At 42.4% G+C, this 17228-nt stretch overlaps 6 protein-coding genes across 7 annotated transcripts in view; 4 read left to right on the top strand and 2 right to left on the bottom strand.

The window, feature by feature from the left end:
- The window catches only part of LOC134192878 (uncharacterized), a 17473-nt gene extending 15499 nt beyond the window's left edge, over nucleotides 1-1974 (top strand). Inside the window, exons 12-14 of the mRNA XM_062661634.1 lie at nucleotides 1159-1185; nucleotides 1244-1337; nucleotides 1398-1974. Coding sequence (XP_062517618.1) covers nucleotides 1159-1185; nucleotides 1244-1337; nucleotides 1398-1771 — 495 coding nt within the window. The 3' untranslated portion in view covers nucleotides 1772-1974. The remainder of the gene's footprint in view (nucleotides 1-1158; nucleotides 1186-1243; nucleotides 1338-1397) is intronic.
- Nucleotides 1975-2063: 89 nt separating this feature from the next.
- Nucleotides 2064-3826, bottom strand: LOC134193102 (protein FAM221A-like). The gene is made up of 4 exons (XM_062661890.1): nucleotides 3770-3826; nucleotides 3582-3689; nucleotides 3334-3507; nucleotides 2064-2663 (listed from the first exon to the last, which is right to left on the bottom strand). The coding sequence occupies exons 2-4, from the start codon at nucleotides 3647-3649 to the stop codon at nucleotides 2186-2188; spliced, it is 720 nt and encodes a 239-aa protein (XP_062517874.1). The 5' UTR covers nucleotides 3650-3689; nucleotides 3770-3826; the 3' UTR covers nucleotides 2064-2185.
- A 2244-nt stretch (nucleotides 3827-6070) lies between these two features.
- Nucleotides 6071-7114, top strand: LOC134193401 (uncharacterized). Of its 2 annotated transcripts, none has more exons than XM_062662237.1 (3): nucleotides 6071-6305; nucleotides 6615-6739; nucleotides 6793-7114. In XM_062662237.1, exons 1-2 carry the CDS (start codon nucleotides 6084-6086, stop codon nucleotides 6735-6737), a joined length of 345 nt encoding a protein of 114 aa, XP_062518221.1. In that variant the 5' UTR covers nucleotides 6071-6083; the 3' UTR covers nucleotides 6738-6739; nucleotides 6793-7114. The 2 variants fall into 2 exon arrangements, with proteins under 2 accessions (XP_062518221.1, XP_062518220.1); XM_062662236.1 differs by having other exon boundaries at nucleotides 6071-6383.
- Nucleotides 7115-7978: 864 nt separating this feature from the next.
- On the top strand, nucleotides 7979-8931 carry LOC134193214 (bcl-2-like protein 1). Its single transcript, XM_062662027.1, has 2 exons — nucleotides 7979-8462; nucleotides 8522-8931. The coding sequence occupies exons 1-2, from the start codon at nucleotides 7989-7991 to the stop codon at nucleotides 8645-8647; spliced, it is 600 nt and encodes a 199-aa protein (XP_062518011.1). The 5' UTR covers nucleotides 7979-7988; the 3' UTR covers nucleotides 8648-8931.
- A 1278-nt stretch (nucleotides 8932-10209) lies between these two features.
- LOC134193220 (inositol hexakisphosphate kinase 2-like) lies at nucleotides 10210-14472 on the top strand. The gene is made up of 6 exons (XM_062662032.1): nucleotides 10210-10439; nucleotides 10529-10715; nucleotides 10852-10895; nucleotides 11339-11422; nucleotides 11484-11659; nucleotides 13779-14472. Exons 1-6 carry the CDS (start codon nucleotides 10235-10237, stop codon nucleotides 14226-14228), a joined length of 1146 nt encoding a protein of 381 aa, XP_062518016.1. The 5' UTR covers nucleotides 10210-10234; the 3' UTR covers nucleotides 14229-14472.
- A 264-nt stretch (nucleotides 14473-14736) lies between these two features.
- Nucleotides 14737-16863, bottom strand: LOC134193080 (uncharacterized). Its single transcript, XM_062661869.1, has 2 exons — nucleotides 16583-16863; nucleotides 14737-15824 (listed from the first exon to the last, which is right to left on the bottom strand). The coding sequence occupies exons 1-2, from the start codon at nucleotides 16797-16799 to the stop codon at nucleotides 14968-14970; spliced, it is 1074 nt and encodes a 357-aa protein (XP_062517853.1). The 5' UTR covers nucleotides 16800-16863; the 3' UTR covers nucleotides 14737-14967.
- Nucleotides 16864-17228: the final 365 nt, after the last annotated feature.

Raw genomic sequence — 17228 nt, 5'->3', positions numbered from 1 at the left:
ACACACACACACACACACACACACACACACACACACACACACACACACACACACACACACACACACACACACACACACACACACACACACACACACACACACACACACACACACACACACACACACACATTTAAAATTGTAGATAAACTCAAGTTGCAAGTGTTTGAACTGATGACCATTCTGATCCAAAGATTTAATTGTCTTGATTATAGAATCCCCTCGATATATCTTAATAAACATCGTATTTATCAGTATTCAAGCTGTGTATACGTTTTTGGGACACCCTATATTAATACTATATAAAAATTTATACCATACTCAATTGATTATTACCCCAGGGCTCACGTAAGCCCCCAGCCCCAACTTTGGCCAAGCCTCTAAAATATTCCACACCTATAGCTATGTCCTTTAATTAATGCTAATAGGCACTTTCCACAGTGACTGTTTGCTAGATTTGCACCTGTAGTTCAACTTTTGCACGCCTGTCGACCAATTGTTGAAGGTTTTGATGACTCAGATACAATAGAAGATTACATTTCTATATTTTAGGTAGTAGTGGTGGTTTGAAGCTCTAGGTTTAGTGTATCAGCATGCTGTTTAAGTTTATTAATCAATCATTTCCGCAATGAACAACTTTATAGGTGTCAATTTTTTAGAAAAGCCCCAATCCCATACTTGGCCTCTGACTGGTCAATCATGACAGGGGCAGCAAAACCAGGGGGATGGCTGCCCTTCCAATATCGGGACTGGGGGCATCGCCCCTCTAATACTGGACACTATCTAATTGGACTTCGTTTCAGTGAACGATGGTCGAAGACAATAATTTGGAAATTTTGTTGCTTGCAAGTAGAAATAATGTTGGATGGTGTTGTAGTTGACTCGCTTGATACACATTGTTGTGATCATTTGTGTGCATGTTGCTCTGGCTACTTCTGTCACAGATTAATCAATAACAAACCAACCATATTTAGTTAAAATTAAAATGGCAGCAGTTTGTGATGAAATCTCCCCCAATTCAAAGGGGCTCATGACGCCCCTACATGGGAGTGGGGTAATTTATCAAGCGAGTATGGTACTGTGTAAAGTAACTATTTTGTTACAATTCATCATGTTGGAGTCAATATTAAAAATTAAAGTAAATTTCTTTCAATGATTTAGATTGAGGAGTTACAGCAACTTGTCTTGGTAAGAGTGATGGTTTGTCAAGTGATGTACTGTCATTGCTTACCTTGTACACTCTCAGGGAAGGGATAGACCTGTTGCTGCTCATTCACAGGAGAGGCCTGTTGCTCACTTGTCCGGTTCAGGATTAGCTGATAACGACTACTACGACCCTGGTTTGTATTGATGTGATTGTCATTTGGTGAGACGAGTGTTGCAGTAATTGTATTGGGTAGGAATTGTGACAAAATGGGATGGCAGAAATGGTACCTTCTTTTCTCGACTCCATGGCGGCATGAACTACAGCAACGGTTCTATCACTGTACCCACAGATGGATTTTACTATGTCTACGTACAGATGTATTACACCAACAACAACGCAGATTACAAGGCCAAATACCGTTATGCTGGTTTTAGCATCAGCATAAATGATAAACAGTATGCCTATGCCACTCGATACCATCAGCAGCGAAATGATCAGCGCACTCATTACATGGGACGTGTCTTTTATTTGAAGAAGGGAAACAAGCTATCGATAAATATTGAAATTCACAACCGCTACTACTTCAATAAAGAGTACACATTCTTTGGTGCTTTTCTGATCAACTGACAGACTAGTAATGCAGACAGTGTGCACCTGTGGGTATGCAACTGAAATGTTGTACGTTTTGGTTGATTTGTTGTGATATGGAATGTGTCGCACGTGCATGTGTGTGTGTGTGTGTGTGTGTGTGTGTGTGTGTGTGTGTGTGTGTGTGTGTGTGTGTGTGCTGTCAGATCTGAATACAATCGGCTGAATCGATAGCCAGAAAAGTTTGGTAGAATTTGGTCAATCGAATGGTTCAGAGTGAGGCATGTGCTTGGGCCTATCTGTTTGATTGAAGTTTGAACAGAAGGACAACTGAAAAAAGACAGTCAAAACACGTTTGTTCTAGTTATGATCAACAGCCAAAAACCACACGTTCTTCACAAGTCTACGCGAATTCCTCGAGTTTTTAATCTCAATTAACTACTCAATATTTCACTAAGACTTCAATTGCTGTTTAGTTGAGCTACGTGATCTTCTTGGTTCTTCCAGCCATTCTTTACTTGGTGCCCCAATGCCGCTGTCATCCAGTCTCAAATATCCATCCATTAGGGAACTGAAACCCGTTAGTCCTCCCATAGCAGCATATGGCACTCCTTCCTGTCCTACAGGATGACCTCGTTCTTTCCTCTCTTCACGTGTCTCAACGACTGTTTGATGTTCACTGCTTTTGTAGCCACACCCACAGGTAAACGATGTCTGAAAACCTTTGCACAAACAGGCACTTAACGTACACCGATGAGGAGCCATGGCCCCATGATCGGATGCATAATGCTTGCAGTGACATCGAACAGACTGGGTGCCATTCATGGGAGCATAAGTATATGAGAAACACGAACACCCTTTGACTCGGCAGTTGACCAGAATCGGTCGCGACGACGGTAACTCCTTGAAATCGGTTTTGTGCTGCTTGTATCTAAACCAAAAGGATTTTTACGTTTGTTGTTGTATCTACAAGTCTAATGGAGCAATGACAGCAAATCAGTTTCAGATCAATTAATTAAACCAACATTTTCTAATAGAAAGTCTCTTATATGTTAATCCTAGGGCAGGAGTCGTGGAACCGGTCAGCCGTGACCTGGCCACTCCAATCGACTATTGGCACCTACTTCCTGTTTAGGGGTATAAACGATTAAATAGCTAATATATTTATCAAACTGCATTGGTCTAATCGCCTGGCCATAGTTGACGAAAACTTTTGATCTATAATGTTCTATGACTGCGAGCTGTATGATCACTCGGGTCTCCGAGGTAAAATGTCTGCATGCTAGTGGTGCATGCTAGTGGTGCACGTACATCACAGCCAGCAGCCATCGTTATGAATCAATATGTTCATCAAATATGGCCAGGCTAATACCAATGCAGTCTTTGATAAATATATTAGCTATCTAATCGTTTATACTCCTAAACTTAATACTGTAATAAAGCTGGAAGGAATCAAGTAGGCGATGACGTGTTAGGACCACGCTTTTTAGCGCGCGTTAGGCCTGACCACTTTGTTTCCGCCGCCAAAGTCTAATGGTTAGGCATCAATCAACTACTTCTGTACGTATTAGTTTCATTACAACAACATTTATTGCAATCACCTGTGTTGGCAAAAGCACATCGTTTCTGGACCAATCAGTTTACAGTCCATGCCGGTGGGAGAAGTCCAGCTCACGTACAGCCGGTTTTTCGTTCGAATCGGCAACACGTCTCGCTTGTATCTCTCATACTCTTCTGGTGACATCAGACGCCCTCCGTCGTCGTCACCAACTATTCTATCAGACGTACCACACGTTGCTAGGTAACGATGATGATGATACAGACAAGGATAGCAGAATTAGGACTGTACCGTCGATACTCCAAGTAAGCATCGACACTGGCTGACGCGCTCCCATCAAATCTGAATTGCTCAGTCATCGTCTAGGGATCAGTGAGGTGACGTGTAGCATGTAACCCTCTGAAATAAAATCGAAAGCCGTTTCGTGCTATATGTACAGTACGTGTACCTCATGTTTATAGCAAGTATTGAATTCTTACCTTTCTGGGGTATATATCTAGTTGCTTCTCGCCGTTGTACGTAATCACGTGGGAGCACTGTCACACATCCCGGATGTACATACCGGTACTGCATTATTCTACACATTGTATTTGCATTTTACAGAGTACAGTTCGTGAAAGGTTTTCTGCAGAATCAATTTTTATGTGAAATGAATGAATTTTTATGTGACGCAGTAATCATTCAAGACTGCAAGGTTTGTAAATTTTTCAGTAGTAACAACGCTCTAGAGCCAAAATGACATGTACATGCATGCATTCATACAATGATATGTGTGTACACAACACTTTATTGACATACCCTAGTGCTCCTAATATTTTTTGAGACTGTTTCTTTTCGAGACTCCAAAGTAATTTAGAATTTCTCTACGAATCTTAGTTTTTCCGAGGTCTTGAAATGCAAAGTGATTTTTCGATTTAATTATGTTTATTTATTCTTTCAAACTGGTTCAATTTTGTAAACATTCCTCTCCAGTAGGCATCTTGAGCTGCACACTTCCTTAGCTAGAGTGGCCGTTTTTGACGATGTTTCATGCGCACGCGCAAAAACCAAAAGCCCGGACATCTGGTAAAAAGCTTTACAGTCCAACAACACCATGCAAGTTCTTCAATAACAACAAATCTAACTAAATTTAGAACAATTACGGTTTAATTAACCAAATACTATACGATCATATAGCTTGTCTGCAGACTTTCCTCAAAGTAGAGATACGAGTGCAGTGGAACTTGAGACAGTAGAAAGAACTGATTTCCACCAGTTACTAGCATCACATCGTGCGTCTGAGCAATGGTGAGCAGAATACCACTGTTTTCAGTAACAATAGTGACATAGCTAAGCCATCCATTTATAGCTAGTGTTCCTTTAGTTAGGACATTCAACATCATACGGGAAAGCAAATGTTTTAGTTGACCTGAGGTGCCTAGACGACAAACAGTCAATGTAAATGATTTGTCTAATAGCACATGCATGAACACATAATTGGGGACATTTAGTAGCAGCATGCCAAGTGACCTAATTAACTACTAGGGAAACACAAACTCCATCAAATGAACATAAGTAGTATCTAGTATTCAAACAGCATCTACTGTAGTTCTCACTAACAACATAATGTGTACAGAACTTAGTTACTTCATTACAACATCAGTTAGTGCAAATACATAATAAAACTCAAATAAAAGAAACAGTGCAAAATAACTCGAATAAAATTCGATTAACCAATAAAATTTACTAACTACTAATGTTCTGTAACAGTACTGTGTAGCTGCAACATAGAAGTAGCATGAAAACCACCTTTGCAGGCCATACAATTTCGCAGCAGCATTGCACGCCAATAGAGCTCGCAACACAACAGCACCTGAACCATACACACATTCATTTCAGTATCTAGAACTATCACAAGTCCCTTACCGTTACTTTCGAAATGCAAATGCAGCAGTCAGTAGACCTCCCATCACCACTAGTCCACCAATTGTTGTTAACGTCCAAAAATGGTCATTTCCTTCTTGCTGCCTTCTCAAATAAAACTCTATAAATCCGTCCTAAATATATTAAAACAGTCAATATCAACATCAAATTACACATTCCTAGTATCTAATGTCTCCTCATACCCAACCGTTATGGTCTACGATCCAATCGAACAAATACTGTCGTATAAACATAGAAACCCATTCGCAAATCAAACGAATAAAGCGCGTCCAGTTTCGTCGCACGCACTCGACCGCCACAGCCCCCGCTAGAGCGTACAGACCAACTATTCTGCCCCACTTTACCCCGTCGGCAAAGAGTTCCGTTGCCACACCGACAAACTTTGTGTACGCCGTTTCGGCCGTAACGTGGAGACTCGTTACCAAGTCGTGAAACACGTCCGGATTCATGTCTTCGAATGCATCGGCTAGAGGTCGTAGAAGCTTGAAGATACGTGATGTGTCTGCCGTACGACACGCGTCGGCCATTGTACGAGGAATGGTGTTCCCGAAACCTTTTCGGGCGAGAGCGTGAGCAAGATATTCTTGACACAGCTCGTCAGCAACGCGTCCTGTATGAAAACGAAAAGCAGCGTGGCTGTCCATCAGCTGTTTTGACGCTTAGACTTCCGGATAATTTTCCCGCGGTTCGAAGGTGTGGAGCATGTGCAGCTTACCGGCAGTATATATAGAATGAGCATATAAGCGCCTTTCCATATATGGGATGGGCGTATACGCGCTTTCCATATTAGGAGTGCTGGTTAAACTGCACATGCTCCACACCTTCTAACCGCGGGAAAATTATCCGGAAGTCTAAGCGTCAAAACAGCTGATGGACGGCCACGCTGCTTTTTGTGCTCATGCAGGACGCATTGCTGACGAGCTGTGTCATGACTATCTTGCTCACGCGCTCATTCGAAGAGGTTACAGCGACGCCATTCCTCCGACAATGTCCGAAGCGTATCGTACGGCGGACGTCTCACGTATCTTCAAGCTCCTTCAACCACTCGCCGACTGGTTCGAAGACTCGAGTCCGGAAGAGTTTCACGACTTGGTAACGCGTCTCCACGTTACGGTCGATACTGCGTCTACAAATTTTGTCGGTGTGGCAACGGAACTCTTTGCCGACGGGGTAAAGTGGGGCAGAATAGTTGGTCTGTACGCTCTAGCGGGGGCTGTGGCGGTCGAATGCGCGCGACGAAACGTGAAGCGCTGTATTCCTTCGATTTGCGAATGGGTTTCTATATTTGTAAGAGAATATTTACTTGAGTGGATTGTAGACCATAACGGTTGGGTAGGAGGAGACACTAGATACTAGGAATGTGTAATTTGATTTTGATGTTGACTGTTTTATTATATTTAGGACGGATTTATGGAGTTTTATTTGAGAAGACAGCAAAGAGGAAACTTTTGGACGTTGACAACAATTGGTGTACTAGTGTTGATGGGAGGTCTACTGGCTGCTGCAATTGCATTTCGAAAGTAACGGTAAGGGACTTGTGATAGTTCTAGATACTGATTTGAATGTGTGTATGGTTCAGGTGCTGTTGTGTTGCGAGCTCTATTGGCGTGCAATTCTGCTGCGGAATTGTATGGCCTGCAATGGTGGTTTCATGCTACTTCTACGTTGCAGCTACACAGTACTGTTAAAAAACATTATTATTATTATTATTATTATTATTATTATTATTATTATTTGAATTTACTAGAATTCTTTGCACTGTATCTGTTATTTGAGTTTTATTATGTATTTACACTATCTGATGCTAGTGAAGTAACTGTAATTGCAGTACACATTCTACGTTAGCTAGCGAGAGTTTCTAGAGAGTACAAGCTTTTTGAATACTAAATGCTACAAATTTTATGATGCAGTTTGTTATCTAAGCCACTTGGCATGCTCTACTACATGTGCGCGCGCGCGCGCGCGCGCGCGCGTGTGTGTGTGTGTGTGTGTGTGTGTGTGTGTGTGTGTGTGTGTGTGTGTGTGTTTTACTAGAAGTAGACGCCCATGTCACTACATCTAGTGATTGTTTGTCGTCTAGGCACCTCAGGTACGGTAGACGCCTATTTCTCCGGAAGCATTTGTCTGTTTGTACACGTTGAATGTGCTAGTAATGGTAGCTACACATTCAGACAGCAGCCAGCTACTCTGGCCTGAAACCAAGGGAATCTACTGGAAATATGTCTTCTGTCTTCTCCAAATTTGGTCTCCAATCACATCAGGCCAGACACTCTTTCTACCTAGGTACACTCGCTCACCGGTGTCTACATTCTCTAGCTCCTAATAGTGTCAACTTCCGGTATTACACACTTGAAAATCATCATTATCACACTCACCTTACTCAATCAGGACTACATATGCCTAATCCAAACGCTGAAGCACTTCGGCAGTCTTCATTTTATCGTGCTCAAAAGTTCTGGAATTCTCTTCCATGTAGGTTAAGAATAGTCTCTAGAGTCTCTGATTTTAAGCAGCGTCTACGGAAGTTCTGTTACACTGTAGATGATATTTAGATCCATGTGTTCTAGAATACTAGATAGTGTTTCACTTGGACTTTAAAGTATGTATGTTAGCGTAAATATTCATGTATGTGTGTGCTTGGTACGGTACCCGGAAAATCGACCGCTGAGTTGAGGGTTTTCCGTAGTAAAAGAAATACAAATACGTCACTGTTGTTACCTTATCCGGGATTTAATTGTCACGTGATGTTATCCGGGATCCTAGATTTCAGGTGAGATGGAGGAGGACACCGCTTCTAGTAGTCGTGCTCGTAGTGACACAAGACGCATTGCTGACGAGCTTTGTCAAGGATATATTGCTCATTCGCTGGGTCGTAAAGGTTTCAGCGACGCCATTCCTCCTAGAATGGCAGCAGCGTGTCGGTCGGCAGATACATCGCGTGTGCTCAAGCGTCTTCAACCACTCGCCGACTCATTCGAAGACTCGAATCCGGAGGTGTTCCGGGACTTGATACTACGTCTTGACGTTACCGCCGAGACGGCGTATAAGAGTTTTGTAGACACATCACTGGAACTCTTTGATGACGGAATAAAGTGGGGAAGAATAGTCGGTCTGTATGCCTTATCGGCGGCTGTGGCGGTCGAGTGCGTGCGGCGAAACTTGAACAGATTTATTGTTAAGGTCTACGAATGGCTCTTTACATTTATAACAGACAATTTGCTGGAGTGGATTGTAGACCATAGCGGCTGGGTATGAGAAACAGTGATATGAATGTGTAGTTTTAGTTTGATATTGACTGATTTGTTAAGGAGGGATTTATGGAGTTTTACGGGCAAAGAGAGCAAGGAGCAAACGACCACTTTTGGACGTTTAATAAAATAGGTGGAGTAGTGGCAATGGGAGGACTGCTCGCTGCCGCATTGTTCATGAAATGAAATGCATATACATGGCTCGGGAACGGTTGTGTTGCTGACTCTATTTGGATGCAGTGCTGCTGCGTAATTGTATCACATACAACGGTAGTCTTCATGCTGCTGCTATGTTGCAGCTACAACATACTGTTACAGAAGTTTATTAATTAATTAGTTATTGGACTTTATATTAGTAGTTCGGACTATCAGACTTTGTAATGAAATAAACGTAAGGGAAATACACATTATGTTTTTAGCAAGAGATATACAGTGCTAGCTGTTGGAATATCAGTCTCTTGATATGTTTATGTTAACGTATCCAGTTCGTGTTTCCTTATTAATTATGTCGTTTGACATGCTCTACCAGATTAGTGATATTGATTTAAGCTACAGCACACACACACACACACACACACACACACACACACACACACACACACACACACAACTACATGGACATACTCTCATTGCTCTGAAGCGAGTAGAACACAGCTTCATTTAATTTAATAGGTTTAATTTATTAATACTAATGTAGTGAAGACTGCATACTGTCACAGTTGAATGTACTGATTCAGAGACTGGACATTGGGTCTCGTGATATTTCAGAGACCTACATATCAAGGCAACAAGCTTGTACTAAAGTTACTAGCTTTTATTAATTAATTAATTAATGTAGGGTTAGTGTTTTTAATAATAATCAAAATGTCATCTGACTCTCCAAGCTCTGTGCAACAGATCGAGTGTCCTTGGTATGATGTTGTCTATGATAGTTGGGGAGATTGACTGTAACAGGTCTGTGCTTCTTGCCTAGATCTTTTTTCATCAAACTAATTCCATAAATGCTTTACATTTTTGAATAAATCACAAGTTGTTGAAACCAGTTCACCTCGGCCTCCCAGACTAGTATAGCGCCAATTAAAATTCGCGATTTTTATTATTAGCGCTACATGTGTCTGGGAGGCCGAGGCTACTTAAACTGTTCTAATCTAAATCACCGAGGTCATGCGATAATCTAATTATAAGGAAGTCTACTGCCAACAGATTGCCTGACATCTAGACTGTAGTGAGAAGAGTCTGGCTTTCTACCTGTAATTCTGTCCCTCTTCGTTGTCGACGGTCTGCAACATATTTGTGATATCTGTAAAGAAATACTGTAGCAGTTGATGAGTAATTAGTTAGTTAGCAATAACAGCCACGTCCAGCTCATGATGTCATACTTTCCATACTTTGAATGCTTTTGTGGTACGGTTTTGCTGTTACCGTTTCTATCGTGTCCCAGACATTTACATTACATGCAAAAGTTGTGCATGTGCATGCATGCTTGGATGTTAGAACGTCAGCTGTAACATGAATGTGTTGTCTTGATAGGTTTCAGACATTTTATTTACGCTCCTTGAGTAGTTCTCCTACTGTCGCAGTCTCCATTTGTTCCTAGCTTAATTAATTTTTTCATTTTTTACTAGCTACAAAAATCTTGATGCTCACGCTACGGGGTGTGTGAGGGTGTGTGTAGAGGGTGTGTGTAGAGGGTGTGTGAAAGTGGTGACAGTCGAGCCATTAATGCGCATGCGCCATACGAACTTGAGTATGAGCTGAGACGTTTGACTGTGTATGGTAGGCGCCGAGTTGTCTTCACCGGGCAAGATGAATGGAAAGACGGTCGTTCACCTGCGGCCGTTCAATCACCAGGTTGGCGGCCACTACACAATGATGCAGCTGGACGAGCGCACGGTCTGTAAACCGCTCAACAGCACGGAACTGCAATTCTACGAACATGTTCCAAGAGAGTTGCGCGACTTCGTGCCTCAATACAAAGGTGGGACACTTTCGCGGCTTTCGATTTGTTGTCCATTTCAATTGAATTCGGGAAGCGGACCTAAGCAGCTTGGTATTCTCGCCTTCTAGGTGTAGTGAAGGCTCTATTGACGGAGGAAGACCGACAGGCTGTGTGCCATCGAGTCTATGGAAGGTCGAGGAGCATTTGTGAACGGCAGGCTGTCGAGGACTGCAACAGACTGGTGCTTGTAGGCGGTAACAGCGAGTCTCAACAGCAGAGGGTCGTCGCAGGCGGTGGTGACGTCGGGAATGTAAGGTGAGGTAACCATTGTAGAGAACTTTCGACTGCAACAGTTGCACGGTGTTTGTGAGACTATTAGTTATGAGTCATGTGTGTGGGGACAGTTTTATGGGCGTGGTTCTAATTGTCTAACGGCTCTCTTTCATTGTAGATACAACGGCACGACGTGCAATCGCGGAGGCGACCAGAGAACAGGTGATGCATGCACTACATGCATAGATAGACTGATCTACACGTCCACGGTCGATTTGCAACGTATTTTGAATAGAGCTGCAAACGCAGTTGCAACAGTAACTTGACACCTACACACAAAGCAAGACTGCGGTAGCCTGCAGACTCTCAAGAGCTCTACAGGCTTACATAATTGAAATAATAATATTTGGTTTTTGCAGTAGAATGCCCAGCTACATGTAATTTATATCTATGAAAATTTGCGTAAGTGTGCCAACATTACGCATATAGGTAATTTAATTATGTTAATAATGGACTAGGTCACGTATGTCTGAACATCTCTAAAGATGTGTTGCTTTGTTGGCAATGATGCTGAAGACTAAATCGTTTTTTGCTTGTACACTTTGTGTGTTGCCACAGTTAAGATATGGATAATGCTAATATGACATACTAAGTCTGTATTTTAGAACATGACGTCATTGAAGGGACACTCTTTGCTACTGCAGGAAACTCATTGTCATTGCGCGATCAAAATCAATTAAATGAACAGAGTATGTATACAGATACTCGTAATGTTTGAGGAGGCATGTCTCACAGTTGTTGCGTGTGTAGGATTTCTGATGTTAGAGAATATATTGACACGGTTTCGACGGCCATGTGTATTGGATTTGAAGGTGGGTAGACGGACGCACGGCGACGATGCATCGCAGGTCAAGATCGATAGTCAAGAAGGAAAATGTCGAACGACGACCTCGAGCTCATTGGGTATTAGGATATGTGGGATGCAGGTAAGAGATAGATGTTCAAAGGTAGTAGAGTGTGGATTAGAAATTGCACTTGCAATAGCCTTGTACGTGTACACACACACACACACACACACACACACACACACACACACACACACACACACACACACACACACACACACACACACACACATTCCTTTGGGATACTTGAACACATGTACGTGTACAAGTATCGTCTAATAATCAGTGTAGCTCTTGTACAGTGCTCTGTTTGGATTAGCGAAGTGGTTCGGTTTATCAAAAACGTGTAGTACAGTAGAACGTCGCTAATCCGAACAGCTCTGTACCACTGTCAGCACAAATGAGTTCGGATTAGTGAATTGTTCGGATTAACGAACAACGCCGTTTCTAGGTCTTCAAAAGAACAAGACTTCATAGTTTTTTATCGTTTTGCACCCAATTCAGTGATATTTTTCTTGAACTGGTGTAGCTCAGGCTCATTTTTCTTTAAATCAGAAATAGTGCTACGTCCGACGCCATAGCGCTCGCACAGAACAGAATAGGAACAAGTCGGCAGGTCGTCCAGTAGAGAAATCTTATCTTCTATTGTCAATGTTTTGTGACAACGCTTGGGTTTCTTGGTGTTGTGTTGACTAGTCGACATTGATTCTCTCTATTATGTGCCGGTAATGACCCGGATCTGCTTGCCTCGGAATTCCGAACCTGATCTGGACTCGCGAGGCAGGGCACCAAGACCATTCGGATTAGCGAGGCTTCGGATTAGCGAGGTCCTACTGTTCCGTATCCGTCCAAATACGAGCCCCGGGGCTTGAATTAAATGGTGGAATGCAATAATCTTGTTTGTGTACTAATAGAAGACCTGGGGCTTGTATTTAGGTTGGGCTTATATTACGAAGATATTGACTGGATGCTTGAGAGTTGCAAGTTGCTTTACATACACTATGGGTATCTGTTCACGTGATCGTCCAGCTACATAAAGATCACACAATACAAAACAACTGGGTGGGTCAGTCTGGGTCTTTTATTAAGAACAACACTCAGACTACATTGCCAAGTGATTTGAATTGAAGCCCTTGGGCTTGAATATTGGTGAGGCTTTTATTTGGATGGATATGGTAGTTATGGAGATCTTACCTTAGGCACTCAGACCACTTGGATGTTTGTCTTGTGTGTATGTTTTAGCTTTGATTTTTTGTTTAGCAATTGACGTTCGTCAATTGATTCAATTGCGATGATTTGGATTAGCGATGTTCTGCTGTATTGAATGATTACGTTGATACTCGTATCACAAGACGAGCAAAACGGTGTATGTGGAACCACTACCAGTCGTCACCTAAATTGTTCACGAAACAGTGTTACCATCCCGAACTACGTACCTAATCTTTGTGTTAAAATAATGCACTAGTGATATAAGAAGAGAGGTTATTGGTCACATCCAATGTTTTCCAACTTGTGAGATTGATATTCATGGCTTTGCAATGCTGTTTATGGAACGAGCAAATGGACAGAAAAAGCCTACCAATCTGATTGCCGATCGCTGTTTGTGAGTACTGTACTGTATTTCTTCAATTAAACACCATGGCATTTATTTTTAGCTAGGGTTCAAACTGTGGCATTTAAACAAGGGCGGCGTTTATTCAAGGGTGGCGTTTATTTGTTAGGCTCTTCGGCCATGCTCTACGAGTGTGTACGTCTACGGTACACATTATAGGTCTGACACCTTTTCAAGAAAACAACACTTACAATACTGGTACAGTATGCATTTCACACTTTGAGTGCCAAAACAGTATCCGGGTACTGTAGTCTAAAGAAATGTTTGCCTCACGCATGCCTCCGAAGAAGTCATATGATTTTGTTTCAAACTTCGAGCAGCAAGATCTATTAGAATTTATTGAAATGCGCCGTTTATTTGAGGGTGCCATTTATATTTTATGTGTACTCTTGGCTGGGGCGTTTAAACGAGGGCAGTGTTTAATTGAAAAAATGAGGTAGATATAGAAAAAGCCATTCAGTTTAAAAGTGGTTTGCTGTGCCTGCGTATGTTTGACTAAAACACAATTTTTGTAACGTATAATTAATATGTAACATTTGGCTAGGATTGTATGTACAGTACACATTAAATAAGGCTGCCTTGTAATAGGTGTATGATGCGTCGAGCGGTACAGTACAGAGATGGGATAAACTATACGGTCGCAAAATAACGGCAGAGACGATGAAAGGCGAGGGACTTCTCATGTTTCTAAAGCCAGCAATCGATCTAAGACTCGGCATCATTTCGAGTTTCATCATTCGTCTCAAAGAGCTAATCACTGCAGTTGAGAAACAGCTAACGTATCGATTCTACTCGAGTTCCTTACTTCTAGCCTACGACGCTCATCGGGTGAAAACAGAGGAATACAAGTCGAGTGATTGGAACGAACTGATTGATGTTCGCGTGATAGACTTTGCACATACGACGTGGACGGGAGCACACAATTCGTTAGTCACATATACAGGTCCCGATGAAGGATACCTATTCGGTCTTCGGAATATCACTAGACTACTACAGGACATAGATAGAGATTTGATTGGACCCGTAGCAGAGAAATAGCCGAGGGTTTATGCATGCCGCGCATGAATCAACTGAGTAGACGTACGTCACGCTGTGCATTCGATGCACTTTATAGTTTTGTACGTAACTTAGTCTACATAGTAATATAATTACTGCAGAGTAAGTAGCGCATAGGGCGGTGCCTTGTGCCGGTAATCGGAGGCGAGTACTAGTTGTACATATTTTGTGATGAGAAATCATAACAAAGACAAGACTTTGTAAGCCTGATTGTCTCTCTCTCTTTCTCTCTCTCTCTCTTTCTCTCTTTCTCTCTCTCTTCGTATCAGGGCTGGCAGAGCAGGGTGGGCCATGGCCTACCCAACTTTTGAAAATGGGACTTCTGCCTTGGCGAGAACTTCTGGAAATATTGGTTCAAGTGATTAAATAAATTAGCTATTTTAAAAATGTAAACTCTGGGCGGGGCTTGGCCACACAAGACCTGGCCCACTGACATCTGGAGTGCTCTGCCGGCCCTGCATGCGGCCATATGGACACATTAGTGGGAACGATGAGCATAAAATCTTTGTAATCATTGCATACGTTGCTATACAAACACACAATCAGATTTCGCTGTACTGTCTATGCGCCTAATACGTAAAAATTGTAAACGTGAGTTTACAGCCTCACATTTCAAAACCTAATTTCTAAGATATACAGCCATCCATATATACGAATTATGGCATACCTCATTGCATTCAGAATGACACAACAAAAACGAAGTCACACTTTCTCCAAGTCTCTACTGCCAGCTGCTTGGACACGATTTTCGAGGAATTCCATTGTGGCAAGTGTAGATGGTGCCGTATTCTTTATTCGAGCCGCGGTTGTAATATCCGCCGCCGTCGACGGTGAACATGAAATTGGTGACTCCGTCTTTCTCGTAGACAAATTCAACCACCTGCTCTTGCGTGTAGTTGCTCGACGTGAACGTTAGAGTAGGCGGATTAAACATGATGCAGTCTGTACATGGACAGGGAGGAATCGGATTCACATGGAATGTTACAGTGACGTTTCCTTCGACGGGCATATCGGAGAGCCACACGTGAAGGAAGTCGCCACCTTTGGGTGTTACATAGAAGAGACTCTGTGAGTCGGTCAACACTTTGGCGTCTAAATTTTGGCATTTTAGTTGCCATTGAGAGGGCAGTGTGAATTGGGCATTGGGAGATTCGGATGTGACCAGATCGAATGTTTTAATCGTTCTCGGTGGATCGAATGTGCCGGGATGGCCGGGATGTACTCGTGTGGCTGTGATTGGAATATGAGTTTTACTATCCACTAATACTGTGATGTTATCGGGTTGACCGGAAGCGTTTGGAATCTGCTTGAACCATACATCAGTTTTCTTGTTGAAGTAAATTAACGTCTCTAGGTATTTCATTCCGCTGCAAACTTGCCAGCCGACGCACACATCGGTCATGTTGAATCCGAGTAGATTTGCGAATCCGAATGGCATTTCGGCCGTCAGTGTGGGAATACTCGCAGTGTATGTGCAGGTGTTATTGGTCAAGTAGAAGAGGATGGTGTGATTGAAGGCCCTCATTCCTCTCAGTGCTCCAGGTGGTCTGCTGTATATGATAAAGTGGCCGTCTGTAGCTGCAAAAGTGGAAGTCAAGATATCATGCATTGGCAGGATGCATCTTTCAATACACTTAGCTATTGTGTTCGAGGAATGCATCTCACAGTACACTAGACTACTGTATTGGAGGGATGCATCTCACAATACACTAGACTATTGTATTGGAGGGATGTATCTCACAATACGCTAGACTATTGTATTGGAGGGATGAATCTCTCAATACGCTAGACTATTGTATTGCAGGGATGCATCTCTCAATACATTGACTATTGTACTGGAGGGATGCATCTCACTATACACTAGACTATTGTATTGGAGGGAGGATGCATCTCACAATACACTAGACTATTGTATTAGAGGGATGCATCTCACAATACACTAGACTATTGTATTGGAGGGATCCATCTCTCAATACACTAGACTATAATATTGCAGTCTGTAATACAACAGGTATGATGGCTGCTCGACTCAGGTACAGGTAAGGTACACACCTACTTTACAGTATTTCATCTACATCCATGTGTAAGTTGGCTCCATGAGTAAACTGGCTACGTGTGACTGCATGCACTCACACATAGTGGGTGTCTCTGTCACCTCTAGCATTCAACTCAGACATTTCCTGTCTGACAGAGTGCGAGGCAGCGGTAAGGTCTAGCTACGCGAGGCTAGCCATGTATTTTGTTTTTTCTTGAAAATGGAAATGGAGCGTAAGTACTACGCACTACAATATCAAATTAATTAGTTAACTACAGAGTGACAGGATGTGCGCACTAACCATAACTTGGTGATCCCTTCTGGACGACGTCTGCTTTGACAAGGTGGTGTCCATTTTCCTCTGTAAGTTCAACGGAAACGTTTGCAATCCAACCCGTGTTGTCATCATATCCACCACTGAATTGTCTGGGAAATGCTGGGTAATACGTTACTCCAAGCACATGGGCGCTGAAAATGAAGTAAAAGGCAGCGGCAGCCGTCAACGCACGAACCATCATGCAACAAACCGTCTTATGACTGTCTTGTGACTGTCTTATGACTCTCAAACGTATTTAGTCTGAGGTCGCGTGACCTAACCACATGACTAATTGCAGGGCTGCTGTACACGTGACCTAACCACATGACCAATTGCATGAGCTGCTGTACACGTGACATGATCTGGCAGTACGAGGTTACGGCGCAACCGCTTAGACATTGTTTCTGACTAATCTCGCGCAGACAAGAACTGCTGTAACTTTGTGCTTATTTGGAGCAGTATCTACAACGTTTTCAAAGGAGTCCCAGTTTTGAAACGTCCTGTTACAGGTTGGTTGAAGGTACAAATGCAAATCGACTCTCAAATTAATTTAATTAATTAATTAAATAAGTAACGTGTCATAGGGTTATCTTTCTAATAGATAATACTTTTTATTGTCTACAAAGTGTAT

This window comes from Corticium candelabrum, chromosome 17 (genome assembly GCF_963422355.1).
Source record: "Corticium candelabrum chromosome 17, ooCorCand1.1, whole genome shotgun sequence".
In the NCBI taxonomy this organism is placed as follows: Eukaryota; Metazoa; Porifera; class Homoscleromorpha; order Homosclerophorida; family Plakinidae; genus Corticium; species Corticium candelabrum.
Note: the sequence above shows the minus strand (reverse complement) of the source record. Positions and strands in the feature narration are given on the sequence as shown.